The sequence below is a fragment of the Hippoglossus stenolepis genome, chromosome 2, assembly GCF_022539355.2.
Source record: "Hippoglossus stenolepis isolate QCI-W04-F060 chromosome 2, HSTE1.2, whole genome shotgun sequence".
NCBI classification, from domain to species: Eukaryota; Metazoa; Chordata; class Actinopteri; order Pleuronectiformes; family Pleuronectidae; genus Hippoglossus; species Hippoglossus stenolepis.
Window position 1 is genome coordinate 7,872,754 of NC_061484.1, and position 22,104 is coordinate 7,894,857.

The window sequence follows — 22,104 nt, forward strand, 5'->3', positions numbered from 1 at the left end:
TGCCTTAACCGGCACACCCACGTGTGTGTGTGTGTGTGTGTGTGTGTAAGTAAACCTGTGTGTTTATATGTTTTCCTGCTTTCTTCCTCGGGAAACACACACACACACACAAGCACATGCAAACACACTATCTACTGGCAGTTCTTTGCTCTTGTTATCAGATGCTGCAGCAGAATGAGTGTAACTCCACATCAGAGCTGTATTTATTGGACCATAGGATCGTCCCGTTTACAGGAAGCCATCATTTGAGAGAAATATTTTCTCTAAAAACTTTCCCTGTAGCTGCACACTGAGGAGCTCTGTCCGGACGTGGGTGTTGGGTGAGAATCTCTGCGAGGAGACAGTTGTTTAAGCTAATTTGGTGGAAAACATATGGGAGCAACTAGCTGTACCGACAGTTAAGGATTCAGCTATTCCTCAGTCTGGCTGAGGAAAATATTAAAAGGCATGAAGTGACGGTTAAAGCCCCAAAATGATTTCCAACTGTGAGGCGAACAGAGTTTACAGTGGAGAACATCTCTGTAACACTGAGTGGTCATAATTCTCTGTGGATTCGTCACTCCATGTGGCAACATTCAGGTTTTACACAGGGATTCAGATTGTTCATGTAAACTTTTCCATTGGTGCAGCTTTAATAGAATACATTCTTTAAACTGGAATGACAGTCAGTAGCGCTTGTACCACCGCCAAGGCTCAACAGTCTCCTTAGAACTAGTCAAGCTGCAACAAACTTCACACACTCATAGTTATCAATTACCTGAATGTGTCTGATTTTCTTCAAGAGGAAATTGTCAAAAAAAAGAAAGATCTCTCAAAAGTCTCTTTGTCCAGATCTGCGCCAAAATTCCACCAATAGAAATGCCACGTGTAGTGCTTACAAATTAAATTGTTCCACCTTCAGTGAGAATGCGTTAGCTTTACTTAAAAAATCCTGTAGGGGCGATGTTCATGCACTTCCCTTCTCCGTGTCATTATTTACACACTTTGATAACGAGGGCAGGACAATTTCATTCATCAACACTACACCTGGCATTCTATTTGTGGAAAAGATCCAAGAGCAGAAGAGAAATCAGTGAGACGTTTCATGTGCGCACAGAAGCAGCGTGAGCCAGAGGAAAAGAGCTGAGGCTGGAGCGAAGGAAATCTGAGTGCGAGCGTCAAAACATCTGAGTGCACGTGCACAGTTTGAGCACAAGCAGAGCAAATCTAAGCACAAGCAAACATACTTATTATGCCTCCACAACATTATATATAAATATCACTGAATGAAAATGATATGAGCGGATGAAAATATACTCTTTTCACAGTATTATCTTTCCCAGTTAAATGGACGTGGGATATATCTGCAAAGTTACTTGGAAAGACGGGAGGCTTCATGTTGTTAACATAAACTACAGCTGTAGCACATGAGTTCACTTGAGTAGATTTTCCATAGAATTTTATTTCCAAAAAGCAGTCAGAGAAAAGTAAAACAAGCCAGTCAAGTACAACAAAACGAATCCCACAGAGGGACGAGAAAAGAAAGAAAAAGAATAAAAGCTGATAAAGACAGAAGGCCTGATGATATTTATACAACAGCAGACATCTTTTTGGTGTTGCAGTACCAGTGAATCACTTGACAGACTCGCGGTATTCTTCACATAACGTCAAAAAACAAATAACAAAATCAGGGTTTTTTTCTTTTTATGGGCAGAGAAGGTTCTAAAAGTCAGCTAAGGCACACAGAGCCTCCCCAGAAAAAAATAAAAATAAAGATAATAGCAGGGGGGGGAACATCAGTCAGAGAAATTTGTGCAACAGTTGCTCAACAATACATTCCAGCAAGAACAACAACAATCTGGCATGTGATTTTCTCTGAGAGGGAAACAGGACAAGGCTGTTGTCCAAAAAACACTGAAACAGGTTATGTACTTTGATCAATAAACACCATCAATTCATTTGTGCCCAATTATCGACATTTTAAAAAGTCTTTAATAATTCAATGTCATTTTTACCACATCTGTATTTACATGTACAATACGGCTTTAAACAATATTTCAATACAAAATACCTATGTACATCTTCTTCATTTGTTATTCATTTTGTTACAAAATAGGACTTTCACATTGAGTAACATTTATTTAATTCACCTTTTTTCCAAAACTGTCATTGAACTTACATAGTCATATGTATTGTGTGACGTAATTACTCGGAGCACGGTGGCACTTTAAGTCAAAAGATGGCAGCAGCAGCCGGCCAGTGGAAAATAAAAGTAGTTCTTTACAACCAAAGCCCAGAAACAGTGTCGATTGGAGAGGGAAGGAGTGACGGCGATTTATAATAGACACATCCGACACTGAGGCAAGGTGAACTTGACATTAATGAACAGTAATGTCTCCTAATTAGCGGGAGCAGAAACACTCACTTAGCTTGAGTAGTGGCTAAACAATGTTGACAATCACAGATTGAAATCCAAATTGGCTTCAGACGAAACTTATTTCAAAGTAAGACAAATGTGCGACCGTACCTCACGTTCATGATGTGTTGTGGTACAGTGGCTCCCCCAGAGTCAACTGTCTCATGTGTCCAGAGATTGTCTTGATGGCAGAAAAGGTTCTTAAAATGTAGATGTAAAGGTGCCTCAGACCCGATTTGATGAATTATGCATTTTGCAATCAAGACACAATAATACTCACTTGAATTTGTACATTATTGTCACAGCATGAAGATCACTACCACTCACTATCATTCTCAAACTGAACCGTAAAACACCCAAATAACAGCAGGTTCTCCTTCAATCCAGACGTTGTCCGATGTGTTCGCTCGTGAGGAGTGTTTTTCTATTTCTTTTTTTTTCACCTTCGCTGTTTGGTGAGGTTGTTAGGCAGCTGACCTCTGACCCCAGAGGTCAGGGTGGCTTTCTCTTGTGATGCACTTGGCAAACAGCCTTGTAAGAAACCAAGACGAGGAGATCTATGTAGACAGGACAACACTGACTGACACACAGGTGCGGGCCATAAAAAGGTACAGTATAAGTTTGGGGTGTTGGCCTTTGTAAATAAAGGCGGATTTTCTTTACAAAAAAATATTTATCATGCTGCCAAGGCAGCGTCGCAGTTATTTAGTCACTGACTAAAAATATCAGTATTAATATAAACTTATAAATAAATAGTGACTCATGACTCATGGACTCAACCCCCATTCACACGCAATTTTTGAGACTTCTTGTATAACTATGTACAACATAAAGTATCATTGAAATGACTGGAAAAAAAGTAAAAAATTATGAATATAAGGATGAGAATTTTAAGGTCAGCTTGAGATTAATGTGTTTCAAGTTTGAGGCAGTTTGGTAACAAAAAAGAAAAATCTAAAACGAACAAAATAATAATCTCTTCGTCCTCTGCCTGTCAAAACATCTGGGTTTTATTAAAGAAAACTACGCTATGGCAATGTTACGTCTTAAAATACTAATGTACAACAGCCACAAATTAAGCATTTATGAATTTAGACCTACATTACATTTCTATTATAATCCAGATAGTTGTAATTATGCTATGAAGGCCTCTGTATTTGCATTTCTCTCTTTTTTATTCCACATGTAGGAAATGTGGCAGCAGCAGATGGTGAGCTCAGCCACAACAGTTCCACATCCTGATCAGGCACTGAAGTTGTGCTGCTGTTGCCAATTTATTCGACTGATTTACAAACCGAGTCACTTGACTATCAGAAACTCAGCGGTTTGAAAGTAAGTGGCTTTAATTACGCTAAAATATTTGTTGTTCAAAGTTTCTCCAATGGTGCTGCGTTTGAGTCGTATCAAAATAAACTTTTCGACTTGTTTGGGTTCATCTGAACGCCCAGATTTGTTTCTGCTGACCTGAACATGGAGGAGGCACGTTTAATCCAGTACCAGGCGTCCTCCTCAAACAGGTCTTACAGCTAAGGCCTTATTGCAGCAGATCTTAGTCTGCTACCAGTGTCGACAATCCACACTCACATGACCGCTGTGCCCCGTGCAGGGCTTTAAAAGCTGACTTCATAACTCATTCAGCAGCAGAATAGACGCTTGAAAATTGCAACGTTTGATCACAGTAAAACTCAGCCATGAGAAGAAAAATAAATACACTGAGAAACTGAAATAGCAAAGCCAGCATAATCCCCTAAAAGGAGCAACCCCCCCCGGGAGGATCTGAAAATCATTCTCTTTGCCTTCTGTCCAGACACCCTCACCAGCCTCCCCAACAAAAACATGCACCGTTTCTTTAGTTTTCTTTTTCCCCCCGAGACAGAGGAAGAGCAATTTTCCTTCCCTGGCTTGCAACAAACCCCTTAAATAAATATAAAATCAACAGTGAAACTCCTGTGCCGTGGCCTCCCGTCCAGCTGGAGGCCTCACTGCTACCTGATACGCCCGTCTGCGTGCGGTGCTCCGAGCTGGGATTTGGGGTCCGGACTCAGGGAGCTCCAGGGGATCTTGGAGCAGGTCTGCATGACAGGACAGGCCGTCGGGCCCACGGCACAGATGTCGGCCGCCTCCCACAGCTCGCCCACCAGGCTGTCCAACCAATGCTCGAGCTCTGGCCCGGTCAGCGCCGCGTTCCTCTTGGCCTGCTCCACGTAGCCCAGGCTGACAGGGATGTTGAGCACCGGGTTGAGGCCGTGGAAACTCTGCTCCATGTAGCTGTTCTTCGCTGGCCCGTTGTGCAGCTTCACAGTTTCCTCTGGGGAAACGTGGGAAGGAAGAAAGAAAAAGAGCAGCGAGGAGGAGACGGTGATGTGTGAAGAGTTGATGATCAGTGGTCAGACAGAGAAAGAGGATTGCAGAGTGGGAAAAGGTTGCAGAGAAAGGGAGAAAAGAGAAAAAAGGAGTCATGAGATAACAAAGCATAAACGTGATTTGCTTGATTATTATCTGAGAAGCCTTAACTGCTAATTTGCTTGGATTGATTTTTTTTGGTTTGACTGGACTCCCTAAAGCCCAGGCTTTGATGTGGTTTGTCAAGTCACTGCAATGCTGACTTTTTGGAAACAGTCAGAAATACCCAGACGCACACTCATTCTTTCTTCCCATGACGGTCAAGCTGTGCAGGAAGAGAGAAAACGTAGACATAACTTCTCCTTGAAACACCTTCTCCACCCTGAGCGCCAGTGGAGCTGTAAATTCCTCACAGCTCCTCTAACTGGGGCTCAGGCCATTTCTTCTAAGTGTGGCAGTGGAACACAAACCCCCTCACACCCACATGTTTGCAGACATCAGCGCTTTTCATGCTCTGGTGACAGAAAGATGCCGTCAGACGTGAGGTGCTCCGCCATCACACGGCGCTGTTCAACTCATGCCAAAGCTAGCTCTGTAGGAGAAGTGTGTGTCATGAAGTCACTTCTGTGGAGTCATTTCTGCACAATTTATGTATGGAAATGAGTGTGTGTGTCTGTGTGCATGTGTGAGCGTGCATGTGTCTGCTGCTGCCAATGCTGGTGGAGGGCCATGCCGTAAAGTTTTACTTGCACTGCATGTAGGAGGGAAACCTGGTGCCAGACATGCCAGTAAATTATAGGCGGGTGGATGGAGCCGCTAAGCCACACACACACACACACACACACACACACACACACACACACACACACACACACACACACACACACACACACACACACACACACACACACACACACACACACACACACACACACACACACACACACACACACGCGTGGGTGTGCCAGTTAAGGCAGATGAGGAGGGCAATGTACAGACATGTGCTGCTGAATTTCCCATGAGGACCAATCAAGAAAGAAACGCCAAAGATGATGTATGTAAGTGAGGTTTGATATTTTACAGTTTAACCATGAACCTTATTATAAATTACTGTACTTATCAAAGCCAGAGATAGACAACTACAGCCAAATATTCAGAACTTAAATTAAGATGAATCCAAATGTAAACCAGCGACATGACAGCATGTAAACCCCAACAACAAACAAAAGAGCTGTGGTCACTGTGGCCTCAAGCGGTCATTAGTGGTCATTTTCTGCCGAGGTACATGTTTTACTTTTGAGATGTAACACGAGAATCGTCTATTTGTGTCAAAACGCAGTGTAACTGTAGCTAGTCCTTGAGTCACTGACCGACTTATACAGCAGCATCTACTCTATATACAGAGTGTTTTTGACAATGCAGGTCAAGGAAACTGATAATATTTACAATCGAATTTTAAAGTGAAGTAAGTTTTACATTGTGGTACTTTTACACAACCAAAACAATCTTCTTCTTTCATGAAGTTTATAACATTCAGGTTCTAGCTCTGTAATGTTTTGTATTACGTCCACTCCATTTACTCCACCTCTCTTTCAAGGAAAACTTACTGAGCTGCTGCATTACTTTTAGACAGAGGCACCAATCAAACAGGCGGCTGAGTGTGTGTGCCATAGCTGATCTAATAACTGAGCTACCACGCTGCTGGAAATGGGTTGTGGCGACACACACAGATACGTTAGAAACAAATCTCAACAGCCAGACGTTAATGAGAAGCCAAAGAATAACTGCAATGCAAACGTTACTAAACACCCATAACGGATGATTCATATTTAAGTCAAAGTGTTTCACGGCAGACCCCCACAGCCCCACTGAGACTCAGGTTAGAGACAAAAAGCCGTAACTTTATTTGTTGCCTCTCATCGACATTAAAACGGCTCAGGGAGATTATTAAAGAGAGAAAGACGTAATTATGCCGGAGCCGACGACTCAACTCTCATGTGACGTTCAGAGCAAACTGGCTGCTCATGGACTAGAACAATGCAATCCTGCCCCTTATCCATGCTGCCTGATTGACTTAATTGTGTCATTGTTTTTGGAGGGCTAAGTGCTCTGTTGTTTAACACTCTGTTTAGTATGTATGAGCAGCTCGCTGGGTTATTAGGGGTGACTTTATGACAAACAACCCGGGTCTGCAGCGGCCCAGAGGCTTGATTAGAAAGGGCATCACTGCAAACACAGGGCTCTGGTGTTTGTGTGTTTGTGTGTGTATGTTTGTGTCGTCTACCTAAACTGGAAATTGTTACTTCGCAGTGAATGCAATGTTTCTCTGGCTGCTCAATAACTACTTAGAATGTAAACTGAAAATAAACTTCCTCTCACTCAACACACGCCACAGTCGAGCTCCGTGTTTTCAATTTCAATTTCAACCTCCTGAACACAAACCACTGATCTAAGGGAGACAGTTACTGGGATTCGAAGGTAAATTGAGCCTGTCCATTAAGTGGCCACGTGGAGGCCTCCATTCTGCAATAATGAACAACAAATATGATCCTTTTAAAGCTTGTAATTTTCAAGGGGGTGAATTCAAATCTCACTTTAATATGAGAGCGCACATATTGTGTACACACAGTGGTGGAAGACAACACAACTGTAGTACATTATAAAAAATTACTCCATTACAAATTGAAAAAATGTTACTTAAAGAGATGCTGCAGTGCACACTTAGATGGGATTTTTCAGTTTTTAAGACCAAATTTATAAAAGACCTACATTTATAGGTTGAACGTGGCTCATAACGCCACCTAGTGTTTCAAACTGTCTTACACCTTGCAGGGCCGACGCTTACATAGGGTCAACCGTTTGGGATTTCTCTACGTATATATGAAAAAACTCAAAGGGATAGTTCACAGAAAAATGAAAATTCGCTGTTTCGAGACCAATTTGATTTTCAGGGCTTTTTTTTCCAGTTGTTTTTTAACGTTTGAAGAAATGGTCACCAGTTAATTAAATTGTATTGGATTTGGCTGCAACGCTGTTTAACCCTGAAACTCTGATAGTGTTTTGTGGACTCAAACACTTCACCCAATGCAGGGCACCATGAACTTGTTTTAGAAAACTCAGGAAAACTTGGAACTGGAAACCGATTGAAATGGTCGCACCATAGAGGCTGATTTTGTGAGTAAATCTCAGAGCCAATCAGCTATCGTCTGACAACAAATTAGCCTCTGGGGCTTCCGCCGTCGGCAGCAGATATGCAAGGCCAAGTCCCACTAGTCTCTCCACACAAAGTGTTTTGAGTCCAGACGCCATTTTGGCTAATCTCTATTAACAACTATGCATGTGAATACAGACACATTAAAAAGACGGAGGCGATGCATTTCAGTCAATGTGTTCCACCTTTTGCTCTCCACATGGACTGTTTACCTGCGGAAGACCAAAGCCTGCTCAAACGTGATTGGTCAAACTAGAAACAGAAACCAGAAGGCTTCCAGCCACAAACTCTTGTCCCTCGTCTACAGATTCCATATAATCACATGATCTGTTTATAAAGATTAATCACTTTCTGACATGTAGAGGGACATATGTTATAATTACCACAAACTGGAAGCACAAATGACAAACAAAATCTCTATTAAAAACAAAGTGGCTCAAAACCTGTACAGTCCCGAAGTAAATGTTCTTAAACTACTAAACCTCGAGAAGCAAGAAAATCCAGCCCCAGTTAAATTGCACAGTTTAGATCTACAGTATGTGCAGCACGGAGCTTCAGCTGAAGTTAGATGTGTGGTGAAGTGTTTGTCATTAAGGGTGACACCTTAGGTGCTTGCAATCGCAGGGCAATATGTCCGCTGGGCTGTTTATACAAATAACACAATCAATAGTCATTTTGTATTATGCTTAAGATGAGACAAATGGCGAGTGTAAGGTACAAATAAGCCTCATGGCAACCGCAGGCGCTATTTACTCTCCCTCTCACCTTGTCTTATGGGCTGGTGTTTGTGATGGGACAGCGGGGCAATGAGGAATTTCATCTCGGCCACGGGGCTCCAGTGGTGCAGGATGCGCACGCTCCACACTCCCGGCCGCAGGGGCTGGTTCAGTGGTGGGCGGTAGTGGGTGAACTCGGCGCTGGCGTCGATCAGAATGTCGTAGGTGGCGGCGATGACGTTGGTGGGGTCGATCCACACGACCGTGACGGTGACGTTGGGCCCTTTGCTCCACTTCTGCATGCCCACCGTCTCATCCATGGGCCCCATTAAGCCGCCAAAGTTTCTGAAAATACGCTCTTTGGCATCCCACTCCGCACCGATCTGACAGCGTGGAGAGAAAGAACAGGGAGAAAAAGAGTGAGTGACAGAATGGGGTAAGAACAGAGACATGAAGAGAAGCAAAAAAAAAGCACAAGAGATAAATATCTATCAATTCACTCCTACTACTTACAGCATATTGTGCACAGTGATCATGAATAAGTAACCCTCTCTGAGCATGCACCACCATACTTTCAAGATAACCAATATCTACACCGAATCATCCAGGGAAATAATCTCCAGCATGCATTTTTCATCAAACAGCACCACACTGCATCCCAGCCCTCCATTCTGACGTTATATAATCCTATAATATGCACAAGCAGACAGGCCTGATTGTTTCATCTTGCACATTTGTCCATAGTTACTCGATGATCTGTGATGAGAGACAGGCTGAGGAAGCTCTATAACTAAGTCTATCCCTGTGTGGTGAAGATCGAACCCTGTGCTCTCTCCGAATACATTTCAGTGAAATATAAAGAGAGATGGAAGGCAATGGCCACCAGTATCCGGTGTGAATAGCATTAGTGTAAAAGATAAACTAGTATACAGTGAGGATGAGTACAACCAATGAACAAAATGAATCCAAACAGAGGAAGGCAGTGATGATATCTGACCGCAGCCTTTGTGACAGGAAAAAAATGAGAGTCAAGGCAGGAAACAATAAAAAAATCAGGTTTTGAAGCTTCCATAAAAACTGAGAAAGATGTATTCTCTGCAAAAACTTTCAAAGATCACACTGATTATATAAATGTAGCAGATAATATCAAAGTCAAATATAACTTTGGTGAATTCTGAGATACTATTGCAGTACCTGTTCTAAACTGCAGGTTTGGAATGGGCTGGTCTCTTGTCCTGTGTTAATGCTACTTCAGAATTATTCCTTGTCATTAGTGAGTCCTCCTCAAACAGTGCTACATCATACTGTCACTTTTTTTTATCGTCGTTGGTATGGACGTTGATTGATGATTAACTGAACTGGTTTTTATTTCTTCATACATGGTATTTCAGAGGTCTGTTAAGCAATGGACACAATCTTCAGATTGCCAAGTGTGAAGCCGATGATATGAGTTCCACATACGTACAAACACAGACGTTCGTGGAATTAGTAGGGAGAGAGAGAGAGAGAGAGAGAGAGAGAGAGAGAGAGAGAGAGAGAGAGAGAGAGAGAGAGAGAGAGAGAGTGGAGAATACATTGCAAGAACAGGAAAGGAACAAAAGTGTAATTTAATGTCGTCATTGTGGTGAAGACTGTAACTGAAGAGGTGTGATCGCTCTGTGTGTTGGATTGCAGGGATTGCAAAACCGTGCGGTATGCAAAATGAGAAATGTGGTGCGATTGCGATTGATGGTGGGGACAGGGTGATAAAGAAGGAGGCAACACACACACACACACACACACACACACACACACGTACTGACAGTGAAAGACGGCTGGCGTGTTGGCAGAAATGTGAGAGGAACGGCGGCTTTAGGAAGCGCTCTTCCTTACAATGGTGGCTGATTAACACAGCCTCATCCCGCAGGACGATCAATGACTGACTGGAACTGATTCTGTATTACCTCCTATGAGAATTGAGATTGCAATGTACAGTATAAATAGACACAAGTTGAATAAATGAGCCCCACGGAGAAAGGGTGTGAGTGTCTTAGCCTTTCCGTAAAAGACACCTCACTCTCATCTCAATTATTGGACTGACCTCTGCCATTTCTGCCCCGTGGACCTTGGTTCTCTTCTCTTTAAATTACTAATCAACTCTCTTGTCTGGCACCTCTGGAGCTCATTACTTTATTCAAGGCTAACTCGCTGGCACCACATTACATCCCCAATTGATTGGCAGCACTCTTGTTCTAAGCCCGAGAAAGAAATGGAGGGAGTATTGACGGATGAATCTCACTGTAATCCAGTGGAAGAGAGTCTGCGGACTGAAGTGAGAGTTGTGAGAGGGAGATTTTGACAGTGTTCACATGCTGTGGGTATGAGATGACCCCCCCGAGACCGGCTTCCTGTTCTTGCCCGTAGATTATTTGGCAAAATGCAAGTTTCACTATTTAAAACAGTTTCAGGCCAGACAAGTGGGCAACGTCCACAGGCTCTCCTCTGTCTGCACCAATACATACATACTGTATGCTATGGACACATAGGTTAATAAGGTTCATTACGCACAATTTGTTGACCGATGCTCGATCCCAACCCTGGTGCCTACGGAAATACTGGACAGAGGACAGTTATTTTCCGACCCAAAAAGTTTGAAATGCTATACATTGACCTATTCTATATCGTATGCAGAGCTCGGGGTCCTAATGTCCACACAAAAATTGTCCGCAGCATTGTTTTCATGTTGGCTAAAAGTTTGCTGGAACATTTTAACTACATTCCCAAAGTTTAACACTCTCTTGGTGATTAAATCTGAGGTATATCTATGGGTGACAATGGAAGCATAGAGAAGCAAGAAATTCTTTCTTCCAGTACGAAAGTGGGTCAAACGGGGATTAACTTCTGGCCCATTTCAGCCTCTGCCTATTGCTTACGATGACCTCCACACTCAACCTGTCCCTCGCCGCCGCCGCCGCCGCTACCCAATAAGCTTTAGCTTAAGACCAATACTCAATCAAGCCTTGAAGGCACTCACCAAGTCTGAGGCTTATGACCTTCTTTCGCTTATAGCTATACTTAGAAGAACACGGTTTTGTGGAACTAATGCTGATCTGCCAACGTCATTGTGGCCTCTACCCATTTTTCTTCAACACTGCCTCATCATGTCGTTTACTCATATTCCTTGTTTCATCCACTGCTCAATTCCCTGTCTGACATTATAGAGAACATAAAATGCTCCCATCTCATAACCCATCTCTTTTCCATTTCTTCCTTCTGACACTGCGACCATGCAAACCTTTCGTTCGTCTACGTCATCGGCTTGCCGGCGCCGAAAGTCTGACACGTCCAATAAGACAGGTCAGTTTGATCAGGCAGTGGCGTGGACAGTCCCAGTCTGCATCTGACCCTGATTAAAACCACAGGGCACAAATGTCCCTTGAAGCTCTGTACAGAGACTTATTAGTGGCACTTTTTGTGAGGGGGCTAATAAAACCCAGGTGTTCACCAGACGCAGCAGAAGACTCCCCCAGGGCATCATTTACACTACTGAGGGATTATGGGTCAGACGGATGGATGCCACCTAATAAAGATACACTGTGGAGCCATGGATGAAGGAACTGACAGCAAGGATATAATGTGTTCAAAAGAAGACGAAACCATGTAGTCGAAGCTGCAAGCTGAGAGTTGTTAGATGCATCAATACAGACCAAAAAAGACAGTTTGACAATAAGATCAAATAAGAATAGTATAAAGCAAGTATAGGATTTGGGGAATAAATCCTCATATCGACAGCCAGCAGCAGCTAGCCTGTCAAAAAATGTCTTTCTACTTACACTCACTCTTCTTTTGTTCTGCCAGTAAAAATCAACACGTGGGAAAATGAACACATTTTGGTTCTATAGGTTGTTACAAACCACTGTTTCCTGCATTTTAAATTTTGAATCTATACTAAGCAAACTGGCTGCTTGCAGTACCTTCTTATCGACTATACAAACTTTAAAGTAATATTAACATTATGTTTTGTCAAACAATTCCGTTAAACTGTTGATATGACTAAGATCACTAGTTAGCATGTCTGTCAGTACTCTACAATTTGTTAGCTAGCAGGTAAAGAGGTCTATTTTCATATTAGAAAAAGATTAAATGATTTGGTAGGGGTCTCAAATCATATTTAGAGGCTTCAATAGCCAAGTAGTTTTCTGTTGGGGGTGGGGGGTGGGGTGGGTTGGGGGTCACTCATAAAAACTCCAGTGTCTTTTCTTCCAGCAATACATTTTGACTACGTGCACTCCAACGCGGAGCAGAACATGCCGTTGCTTTAAAATTGGATTCCAAACAGGAACCTTCTGATGCAGGTGGAACAGGAAGCAGCTCTCCTGAAACTGTCCATGCTAGGTCAATCCCACTTTTTAAGTTCATAAGAAAACACGTAGGTGTCAGTATGTTTTACGTAAGTTGATAAAATATGTCAAATAACTAGAACATTTTTTGACTTCAGATTTTTAAGAGAGGGGAAATCATTAGTTGTTTATAAAAGACGCAGCGAAAATATACAGATTTTACAAATAAAATCTAAACATGGGGGAGTATTAAGAAGTTGTCTCACCGGTTGGATCTGGACCATGGGATGATATACAGTTGACATTTTAAATGCTTGACACAATTACAGAATATCTTTAAGTATTAAATGTAAAACAGCTATTTGTCTCATGCTACATTTTTAGACAAATTTTGATTCCACTCTTTTGTAATGTTTGAGGTTTTAATTTGTGAAGTTGTTTTATTGGATTAAATCATAATGTCAGCTGTTGTTGTCTCCCTCTATACATCCTCTACCATGATGTGCTTGTGTATATGTGGTAGAGCAAGGACTAAACCATCAGTCAAAGCCAGTCATTCTACTGTTTAAGATGTATTCAATGCAGCATAATATACTTCTCAATGTCAAATCTGACTTGAGGTGAAATACTAATTTTAACAGTGCCAGCTGTAAGTGGTCCTACACTAAATCAAGCTGTAAAAGGGCCTATAAAGGCAGCTGGGAGGCAGCAGTGGAGGGAAGAGAAAGACGTATCTGTCTTCCTTTATATCTCAAGGAGGACAGGAAACACATTGTTAAGCCGACCATATGGTTTATCTACCAAACTCCAGCATATAGCTTTAATGTAACGGGTCATATCTGCTAAGTTGACAAAAAGCACGGAGCTGTTACAGCTACGCCGCGCTGCCTAACTTAAGCTCTTTCTGCTCTCGTTTGGACTGACAGATGGACAGACTGACTGACTGACAGCCATTACACAGCTCGACACAGCGAACGCTTCCTTGGGCTGAGCATCCAGATAAAGGCCACGGCTCACATCGTTTCTCTGTCACTCATGGTCTCATAGGCTCGGCGCACAGAGCTCAGGGTACATCCATACTACTAAGTTTTCTTTTGAAAGCAGCGTTATCAAACTAACCGTCCATACCAACATGCCTGAAAGCGCATTCCACATCACCACTCATGTACACTGGGTGTGCGTGTGACGGCGTAAACAGGAAGAAAACACAGCTAGACATGGACATTTTTGCATATTGCTCAAATAACAGCTCGTCTCCCACACATGTAATTAGTTGTATCATTGTAAAATGCAAAATTCGACTGCACGACAGTTGTTAGCAAAGATAACAGGATAAACAGTGCTTGTAAAGGATTATCCATGTTGCGTTCTACACCGGTAGCTGAGGCTTATGCAGGCTGTTTTCTCCCTAAGGGGTCATTTTAGAGGTGCCTGACGAATCATCAATCAGCAGGCAGTTGTGATCGTCTACCTCATCGTTTACAAACATCTCCGTTTCTGCCCATCCAGACTAAAACGCAGCACCAAAGTTCGCAAACTAAAATCCGTAGCAAAGTTGACTAGTATGGATGTAGCCTCAGAGGACTACGTGGAATCTGGATGCCTTTTGAGTTTACTCTGAGACTGTTAGAAAAGGTCGAACAGGGTCAAGGTGTGTGACTGTGATCCAAAGGCTCAAACAAAGCAAACAAATCCATTCACAAATCGTTTGGCATTTCTGCCTCCAACAAAGCTGTGCATGATAAACCAGAGAAAAAGGTCAATCTACATTCACTCAGTTAATTTTGTCCTTTTTAAGAAGACACTCGGTGGCTGTCACATCACAGCCGAGTGGCTGTGTCCTAAACAGGCCTTGTGGTAAACAGAAACACAGATTAACATAACAAGACAATCAAGGGAAGCATTCCAGTGTGAAGGTGAGAAGACGTTCTATTAGGAAACAACAAATAAGCAGCACAGGATGCGCTCATCCCTATAAACTTAGATGAATTCAATCAATTTACATTTTACAAGGCCATTACAGGCACAATTTTAAATGTGGGGAGATGCAGCGCTATGAGTCTTGGCAAGGTCGCCATAGCAATGAATATGAGTTCACCATGGCAATGAGCTGTATATCTCACCTCTAATTACATGCTGAATAGCTGTGTTTTTCCTGTGTGGTGCTTAGGATTTTAATGCAGCTCATTTCCTGACACTGGCAACCGCTGACCGATGTTTTGTGGCTCGTGCCAAACCAGTGACTTAAATGGAAATGAAAAATACATGTGATACCAGGCGGGCAAATATGCTGACTCACCTCTGCTAACTGCAACCTGCTGAACGTGCTGCTCGCAGGGGTGCTCAGCTTGAAGTTCTTCTTGGGCGCCACCCAGGTCTCCATGGTCTCCAGCTTGCTCGTGGCCAGGTTGGTGGCGTGGTGCTTGACCAGGTAGCCCTGAAACTGGTCCGACTGAAAGTAGAGATGCACCGACACCGGGTGGCCCATGGGGAAGTACCTGGCAGAGCATGGAGAGAGTGGGAATCCATTAGCAAACCTGATAGCGGCCCATCTACCTGCTGTGCCACTTTTCAGCGCCAACGCTGTAAGAGGAGAAGAATATCGAGATTCCTCTGGTTACTTTCTGGATGGGGCGGCCTTGGACATGCTAATGTGGCCGGATGCTAATTTATGCTCGCAGTGAAGGTTAGTGGGGAGTCGATGTGTTCTGTGTGTGACACGCTGGACATTAATTCAGTGACCTTTAACAGAAAACCAATTGTTCAAAGACGTGCGTTGACCATACTGATGATTCCCTTTAAACGTTACTTGCATGTACGCTTGGGTAAAGGGTGATTTTAATTATTTTTATGCTTACACACACTATTACAGTAGATAAAAGATAAGTAATGGGTTGGTGAATACCTAATTAAAGCTTGGGTACCTTTGAATCCTTCTGAATAAGTAAATAAACTTCTTCCACACTAATGATTGCTCAACAATGTGACGGTTGCCGCAGCAGTTGCTGTGGTTGTGTAGTAGAAGGGACGGTTAGAGAGGACACAAGACGGTCGAGACCACAGCAATCTGCGCGCGACAGAATATTACAGAACAGTCACAGGGTGCGTTGGCAGCAGATTCAGATTAGTCAGAGCTCTGAACACACACACACACACACACACACACACACACACACACACACACACACACACACACACACACACACACACACACACACACACACACACACACACACACACACACACACACACACACACACACACACACACACATTACAAGTCTGCTGAACAAAGTTGAACTGGGTCATCCAGTCAGCTGAAGCCAAATGAAGGTCTTGCCCTCTGATTAGTCTGTTGTTCTGTTTGTGTGTCGACTCGTACGTGGCAGAGGGCCGGCCCTCGGGGCGGCGGCCAGAGTGACTTCTGGAAAAACAAAAAAGAGTGGAGGGTGGGCACTGCTGGGAACACTGCACAGCTGCTCTCTGCACCCCCCCTCACCCAGATTTCTCATCCTCCGTCTCTTATGCTTCCTTACACTCGTCTTCATTCCTCCTATTTACACACACACACACACACATGCGCGCTGCCTCCCTAGTGCTCATGGCCTCATCAGTATTCTACTACAGGACCAAGAGTCAACCCGTCCTAGTAAATGCTACCCTGACAAGCAGAACAGCAAATATTTACACCCAAAAGGATAGCGGTGCACACTCACTCCTCCCCTGATGCCTCTTTCTCTTTCTCCTCTCTGTTCCCCCATCTGCCTCCCCCTCTTTGCCCCTCTCCTCCTTTCATCCTGCTTTCTGTGCCTCGTCCCTCGGCTCTCCTTCCCCCCTGCCCTGTCTTTCCCAAAAGAGACGTGGTGTTGATGCCAGTATGAGACGCAGTGAAAAGGGGGCCAAGGCGTAGCCGGCACAGAAGCTCCATTCAAGCTTTTACTCCACAGTCTCTTCCAGTCCAGTCACAGAGGATTTCTTAAAGAGCCAAATCCCTCTCTATGGCCTTTTCCTCTCTTCTACTCCCGTCTCACTCTCAGGCTGATCCATCCATCTGTTGGGAGCACATCTGAATGCTACAAGCATGCAAAATACACTTAGCCACACTTGTTAGTTTATTAACAGCACCTAGCTAAAACTAATGCGGTCTGCAAAGAACATGCCCTCCAAGTGATCATCCACACCTCTTAGACAAAAAGCACTGATGGGATGTAACAAAGTACATTTACTGACTTACTGTCCTTAAGTATATTTTTTTGTGTATCTGTACTATACTTAAGTGATTTATTTTCAGGTATTTTTCACTTTTACTCCACTACAAATTTCAGCAAATATCCGTTCTTTCCAGTCAACTTGGCTTTTACACTGCATTACTTTCCCATTGTTTTTATATATTTTTAAAACTAATGTATTACATTACATGACATTTCATTTAGCTGACGCTTTTATCCAAAGCGACTTACAATAAGTGCATCAAGCATAATATAGACGAGAGGAGACCGTTGATCCAATCAAACAAACAGACACACACACACACATACAGGCTTGAGACACAAGAACAGGACTTCATGCAGACATTTGCATTTTGCCAAATGAGAGACTCATCTGCTGTGACTCGCTTTAGTCTTAAAAGCAAACACTTGATTGGATTTAATTACTCGGCTTCATCAGTAAAATTCCGGATCAATAAAACAAAAATAAGAACGCTCCAGGCAGACAGGCCCTGTGCAGCCGCACCACACACATCGTATATTTAATTATTAGGCCTATAAACCAGACTGCGGCTGAATAAATAGAAACTCGTAGACTCATTTTAGCTTTTATTTCTCCTCTTTGTTCTGAACAATGTCTCACTGCAGCTCTGTGACCAAATCATATACTTGTCTTATTGCACATTTAAGATTATTGTCATGTCTGTATATTACACAGAGCATTACAAGAAACAGTGTATTATTGATGGCCTCCACCCAGTAATGCTACAGTGATCAATTTATGAACATCATAGACCAAGTAGGACTAGTACCTGGTCTGATTCTGTGTGTTGTAATAACTACAGAGCAGCAATAAGTGATGTTAGAAAAACCTGGTTCTCAAAGATGGACAGGTAAATACTGTTTGGAAAATAAGGGCACTTGTGTGGGACTCAGATGTAATGGTAGTTAGGTTTCCCACTGATAATTACTTAATTCATTATTAATAGATTTTCCGTTTAGAACAGAATACAGTTTAAGTAAAATTAGGTTTTATAATGTCTTATTTTGTCTGACCAACATTACAATTTCCAAAATATTACGTTAAATTCTGAAATTACGAGTGACGAAGAAAAACATTAAACCCCCATATTCGAGAATTTAGACATTTGTTTAAAAACTTTGGAATCTAATTTGACAAAAGATGTAAAATGTGCCAATGTTGGGTAAGTTTACAGGTTTATTCTTACCTGACACTCATTTATTGAATTTGAATTTGCAGTTTAGTCCTGTATCAAGTTTGTGTTCAATTGACTCCACCATGATTAAAATGCAATTAAAGACTTTAGACTCAGTAAAACACTATCAAACAGTTTTCATGGGAAACACTGTAATGCAACATTCACACACCTTACAGACGGCATTTTGATTTGCAGTTTGCTTAAGAAAACTTCTGACATGACCTGAAATTCACCCAAGGGCCCAAAGACAACTCCCACACATCAGGCGACACTTCAGTCATTGTGTATATGTTACAAGGAAGCAACACACACACACAAACACACACACATGAATGCACAGACGCATCAACAGGTTCATTCTTGAGTCAACTGCCTAAACACTCACACATACAAAACTTAGACTATATACACACAGACACACACACACGCACACATTTTCAATTTCCTTGCTCAGTGACCTTCGGCCTCTCAGCCAACTTAAAACAGTTACACGTAAACGTTAGAAGACTGGCTTGTTTGTAAGGTTTGTTTGGAAATGCTTTTCCTCACTGGCTCATTTCCTGGCAATGACAGAAATGCGGAGACCCCAGCGTTCTGTCAAATACACAAATACACTCATATTCACAAACGCACCCGTACATGTAGCCTCCTTTCCCATGGTCTGCTCTCACTCTCTTTTTTTAACAGATGCGGCGTATGAGTAGAAACAGCTGTAGTGGAGAGATGGTTTTGAGGTTTGACAGATGGAAACATGTTTCCTTTCTCTGCTTGGCTTTACCCACAGGACAGAACACCCACAATGCAGCAGGGGTGGTGGGGTACTAATCACTAGGTGCCCCACTAACACTTACAGGGAGAAAACCATCTCCGATGACACTCGATGATAGCTTTATGTCGCCTCCTCCTCCTCTACAACTGTGAAGCTGTTTTCAGACATGAACTCTGGGAAATTGGTTGGACATTTTCCTGGAGTTTGCCTTTTACACATGAAGAATGCAGCAGGAGAGTGTCCAAGTCACACATGTTCATAACAACAGGAAAATGTCCAGAGCGTTCAGGCGAGGGGCGGCGCCCGAGTAGAGCATGCAGGAGGCGGAACAGGACGTTTTTGCTTATAACAAATCCTTGGTGCCTATCACCAAAAGCTCTTGAATCTCTTTGAGAGACTCTTTAAAAGATTCAAGAGCTTTTTGTGATAAGCACCAAGGATTAAATATATATATAACTTTATCAGTTTATTTTTGTTTTGTGTTTGACGAGTTATAAAAGAGGTCATCTAAACGGCCACTCACTCGCTGTGAATCTTCAAGCGTTCAAACTGTTTTCCTTCATTCTTTGTTTTATTTAAATTGCCATATCCTCTCTCAAGAGGGTAAAAGTCTTAATGTCTGTTGCCATCATTAAGAATAATGTCATATTAATGTTTTTATTCTTTCCTGTCGTGTCTCTCTGCTTTATCCTTTGTTTTGAGGTGCCTTTCTATGAGATGCATGGAGATTCGTGTCACACTAACAAGCAGTTTGCATCTCCTGCTCTGTGTTTTGAATCAGCAGATTTAATTTGTCACAGCTTTTTTAATCACTGGGCTTCATCAACGTGCAAATAAACTAATGGGAAGCGAGACTTAAATGCTCCTGCACCAGATGCTACTGAAAACATATGTTGATGAAAACCCTTACTGAAGTACAGGGAGCTGAAATGTTCCGTTTGGCTATAGTGTGGTGTTCCCTTTTCATTTGAACCACCCATGTTAACAGCACTCAGGAATTCATACATCGCCACTAATCATACGCTGGCATGAAGGGACAGCTTTCAGTGCTATGACCTACATAGCCTCATTATCTCAGGGATAAACTGACAGAGGAAGATATCACGTTACAAAATGAAAAGCATTACCCAGAGTTCTCTGCTGCTATTTGGCACTATTCATTGTTATCCTATTTCCATGACATATGATCCCAGACATAGACAGACAGCAGAGACTCAAAAGGCTTTAATACATTTTGTGGTTTCTCGCTCCAACATGTGCAGCTTTTGAGAGTACGATCAAAGTGAGGTGCACCTGTGCATTTAGGTGCAGGTAGGTGTCTGATGATGTGCGCGCAGATGTAGAAAAGTAGACAAAGAGTATTTGCACAGGTGAATCTGCCTGTGTTTACCTGCAGCTGTGATCCTTTGGGTTACCCTGTAGCGAGGCGGCAGCCCTGGCCAGGCCCAGGCGAGAGAAGGAGTGGAAGTACGTGAGCTGTGTGTCCGACAGGCTGGCCACGCCATCTGGCTCGTCGTACACGTTCTCCCAGTACGAGTTTAGCGATTGCATTCCCTGGGGAAATGGTCCAAACAGGTAGGTGTCCAGCTGGTTCACTATCTCCTGGTTCACGCTGGCTTCAAACTTCCTGGCGAAGAAGGTGGGTCGCACAGTTTGCTGCAGAAGGAGGCAGGGGAACGGCAAAGTAGGGAAGGGTGAGATAAAAAAGAAAAAAGGAGAAGATTGAGTCGTGGTTTTGTGCCAGGATGACAGGGGGGAACCATGTGATGTGTGAGATGTGTGTGAAAGTGACGTGTGGGCAGAGGAGAGAGAATGTGACGACAGAAAGTAGAGTAGATAAAATGCAGCAGATAAAATAAGCAGATAAGGTGAATTCATTGTTATGCACTTTAAATTCAAATGGTCCATATGTAGGAGGTCTCTGTCAGGGGTTCCCAACCTTGGGACTTCTGATATCTATTACATATCCCGCTTGTCCCTGCAGGGTAGCGAGGGGAGCTGCAGCTAATCCCAGCTGGCATCGGACGAGAGGCGGGGTACACCCAGGTTGAAAGAACCCGGAGTACCCAGAGAGAACCCGGCAGAGAACATGCAAACCTCTACACGGAAAGGCCCTGGTCGACCGAGGCCACAGTCGACACCAAAACATATTCCAATGGCAACAGAATGTATGCAATCTATGATAAGAAGTCAGAAGGATCATAAGGAGAGAATTTCCACACGCCAGTTGATGCGCTCATAAACCTTTTTTTATTTAACCTCCCAGTGAAGTGATGTTTCGGGCACAGGCCCTTCTTCAGAAACGTTACCTACAAGTTTATCATTCCTGTCTTCTTGGTTTCCGTCACTTCTGTTCAGCACCTTGTGTTTATCAAGTCTGGATGTGCTGACCTTTGTTTACTAGAAGTCACAATTAAACATTGCTTCATTTCAAGGATTCACAAGACTCAAAGTTTTGGAACCAATGCTCTCTGTGGTTCCTGTGAGTCAATTAAAATGTATTCCAGTGAACACAATGCCCCGACTATAATTGATAATTAACAAGGAAACCACCCAACTTAAATACCCACGTCTCATGGGAGGGAGAAAAGACACTGTTTCTTTTCTGAGCTATTTATCTATTTCTCTTTCAGATCCAGAGCAGAGAGTCAAAGGAAGAAACGAGGAGCTGCCGAGGAAAATTTGCGGAGAAAACAATTGATGTAGCAGGAGAGGTCTTTAAAGGTTATTGCTTTATCAATGGAAGTATTGATGAAGTGCTATTGGCTGCGGTTGATCAGGAAAAACGGTTTGATCACAGGAATTATAGACACAGTTAGAGGTGATAGACGAAGAAAGAAGATGCCTCACATCAGAGGCTGATTCTAACACCGGCCCTTTTTTGTATTTTTCCCTCCATTCATCATTTCTCTCCTCACAGTTCT

The 22,104-nt window shown here is 42.9% G+C and overlaps 1 protein-coding gene across 1 annotated transcript in view; it reads right to left on the reverse strand.

Moving 5' to 3' along the window:
* Positions 1–1,421: 1,421 nt before the first annotated feature.
* Positions 1,422–22,104, reverse strand: part of xylt1 (xylosyltransferase I) — an 83,115-nt gene continuing 62,432 nt past the window's right edge. Inside the window, exons 8-11 of the mRNA XM_035177428.2 lie at positions 20,571–20,836; positions 15,284–15,482; positions 8,715–9,048; positions 1,422–4,703 (exon numbers count right to left, since the gene is read on the reverse strand). Of these exons, the coding sequence (XP_035033319.1) occupies positions 4,381–4,703; positions 8,715–9,048; positions 15,284–15,482; positions 20,571–20,836 (1,122 nt within the window). The 3' untranslated portion in view covers positions 1,422–4,380. The remainder of the gene's footprint in view (positions 4,704–8,714; positions 9,049–15,283; positions 15,483–20,570; positions 20,837–22,104) is intronic.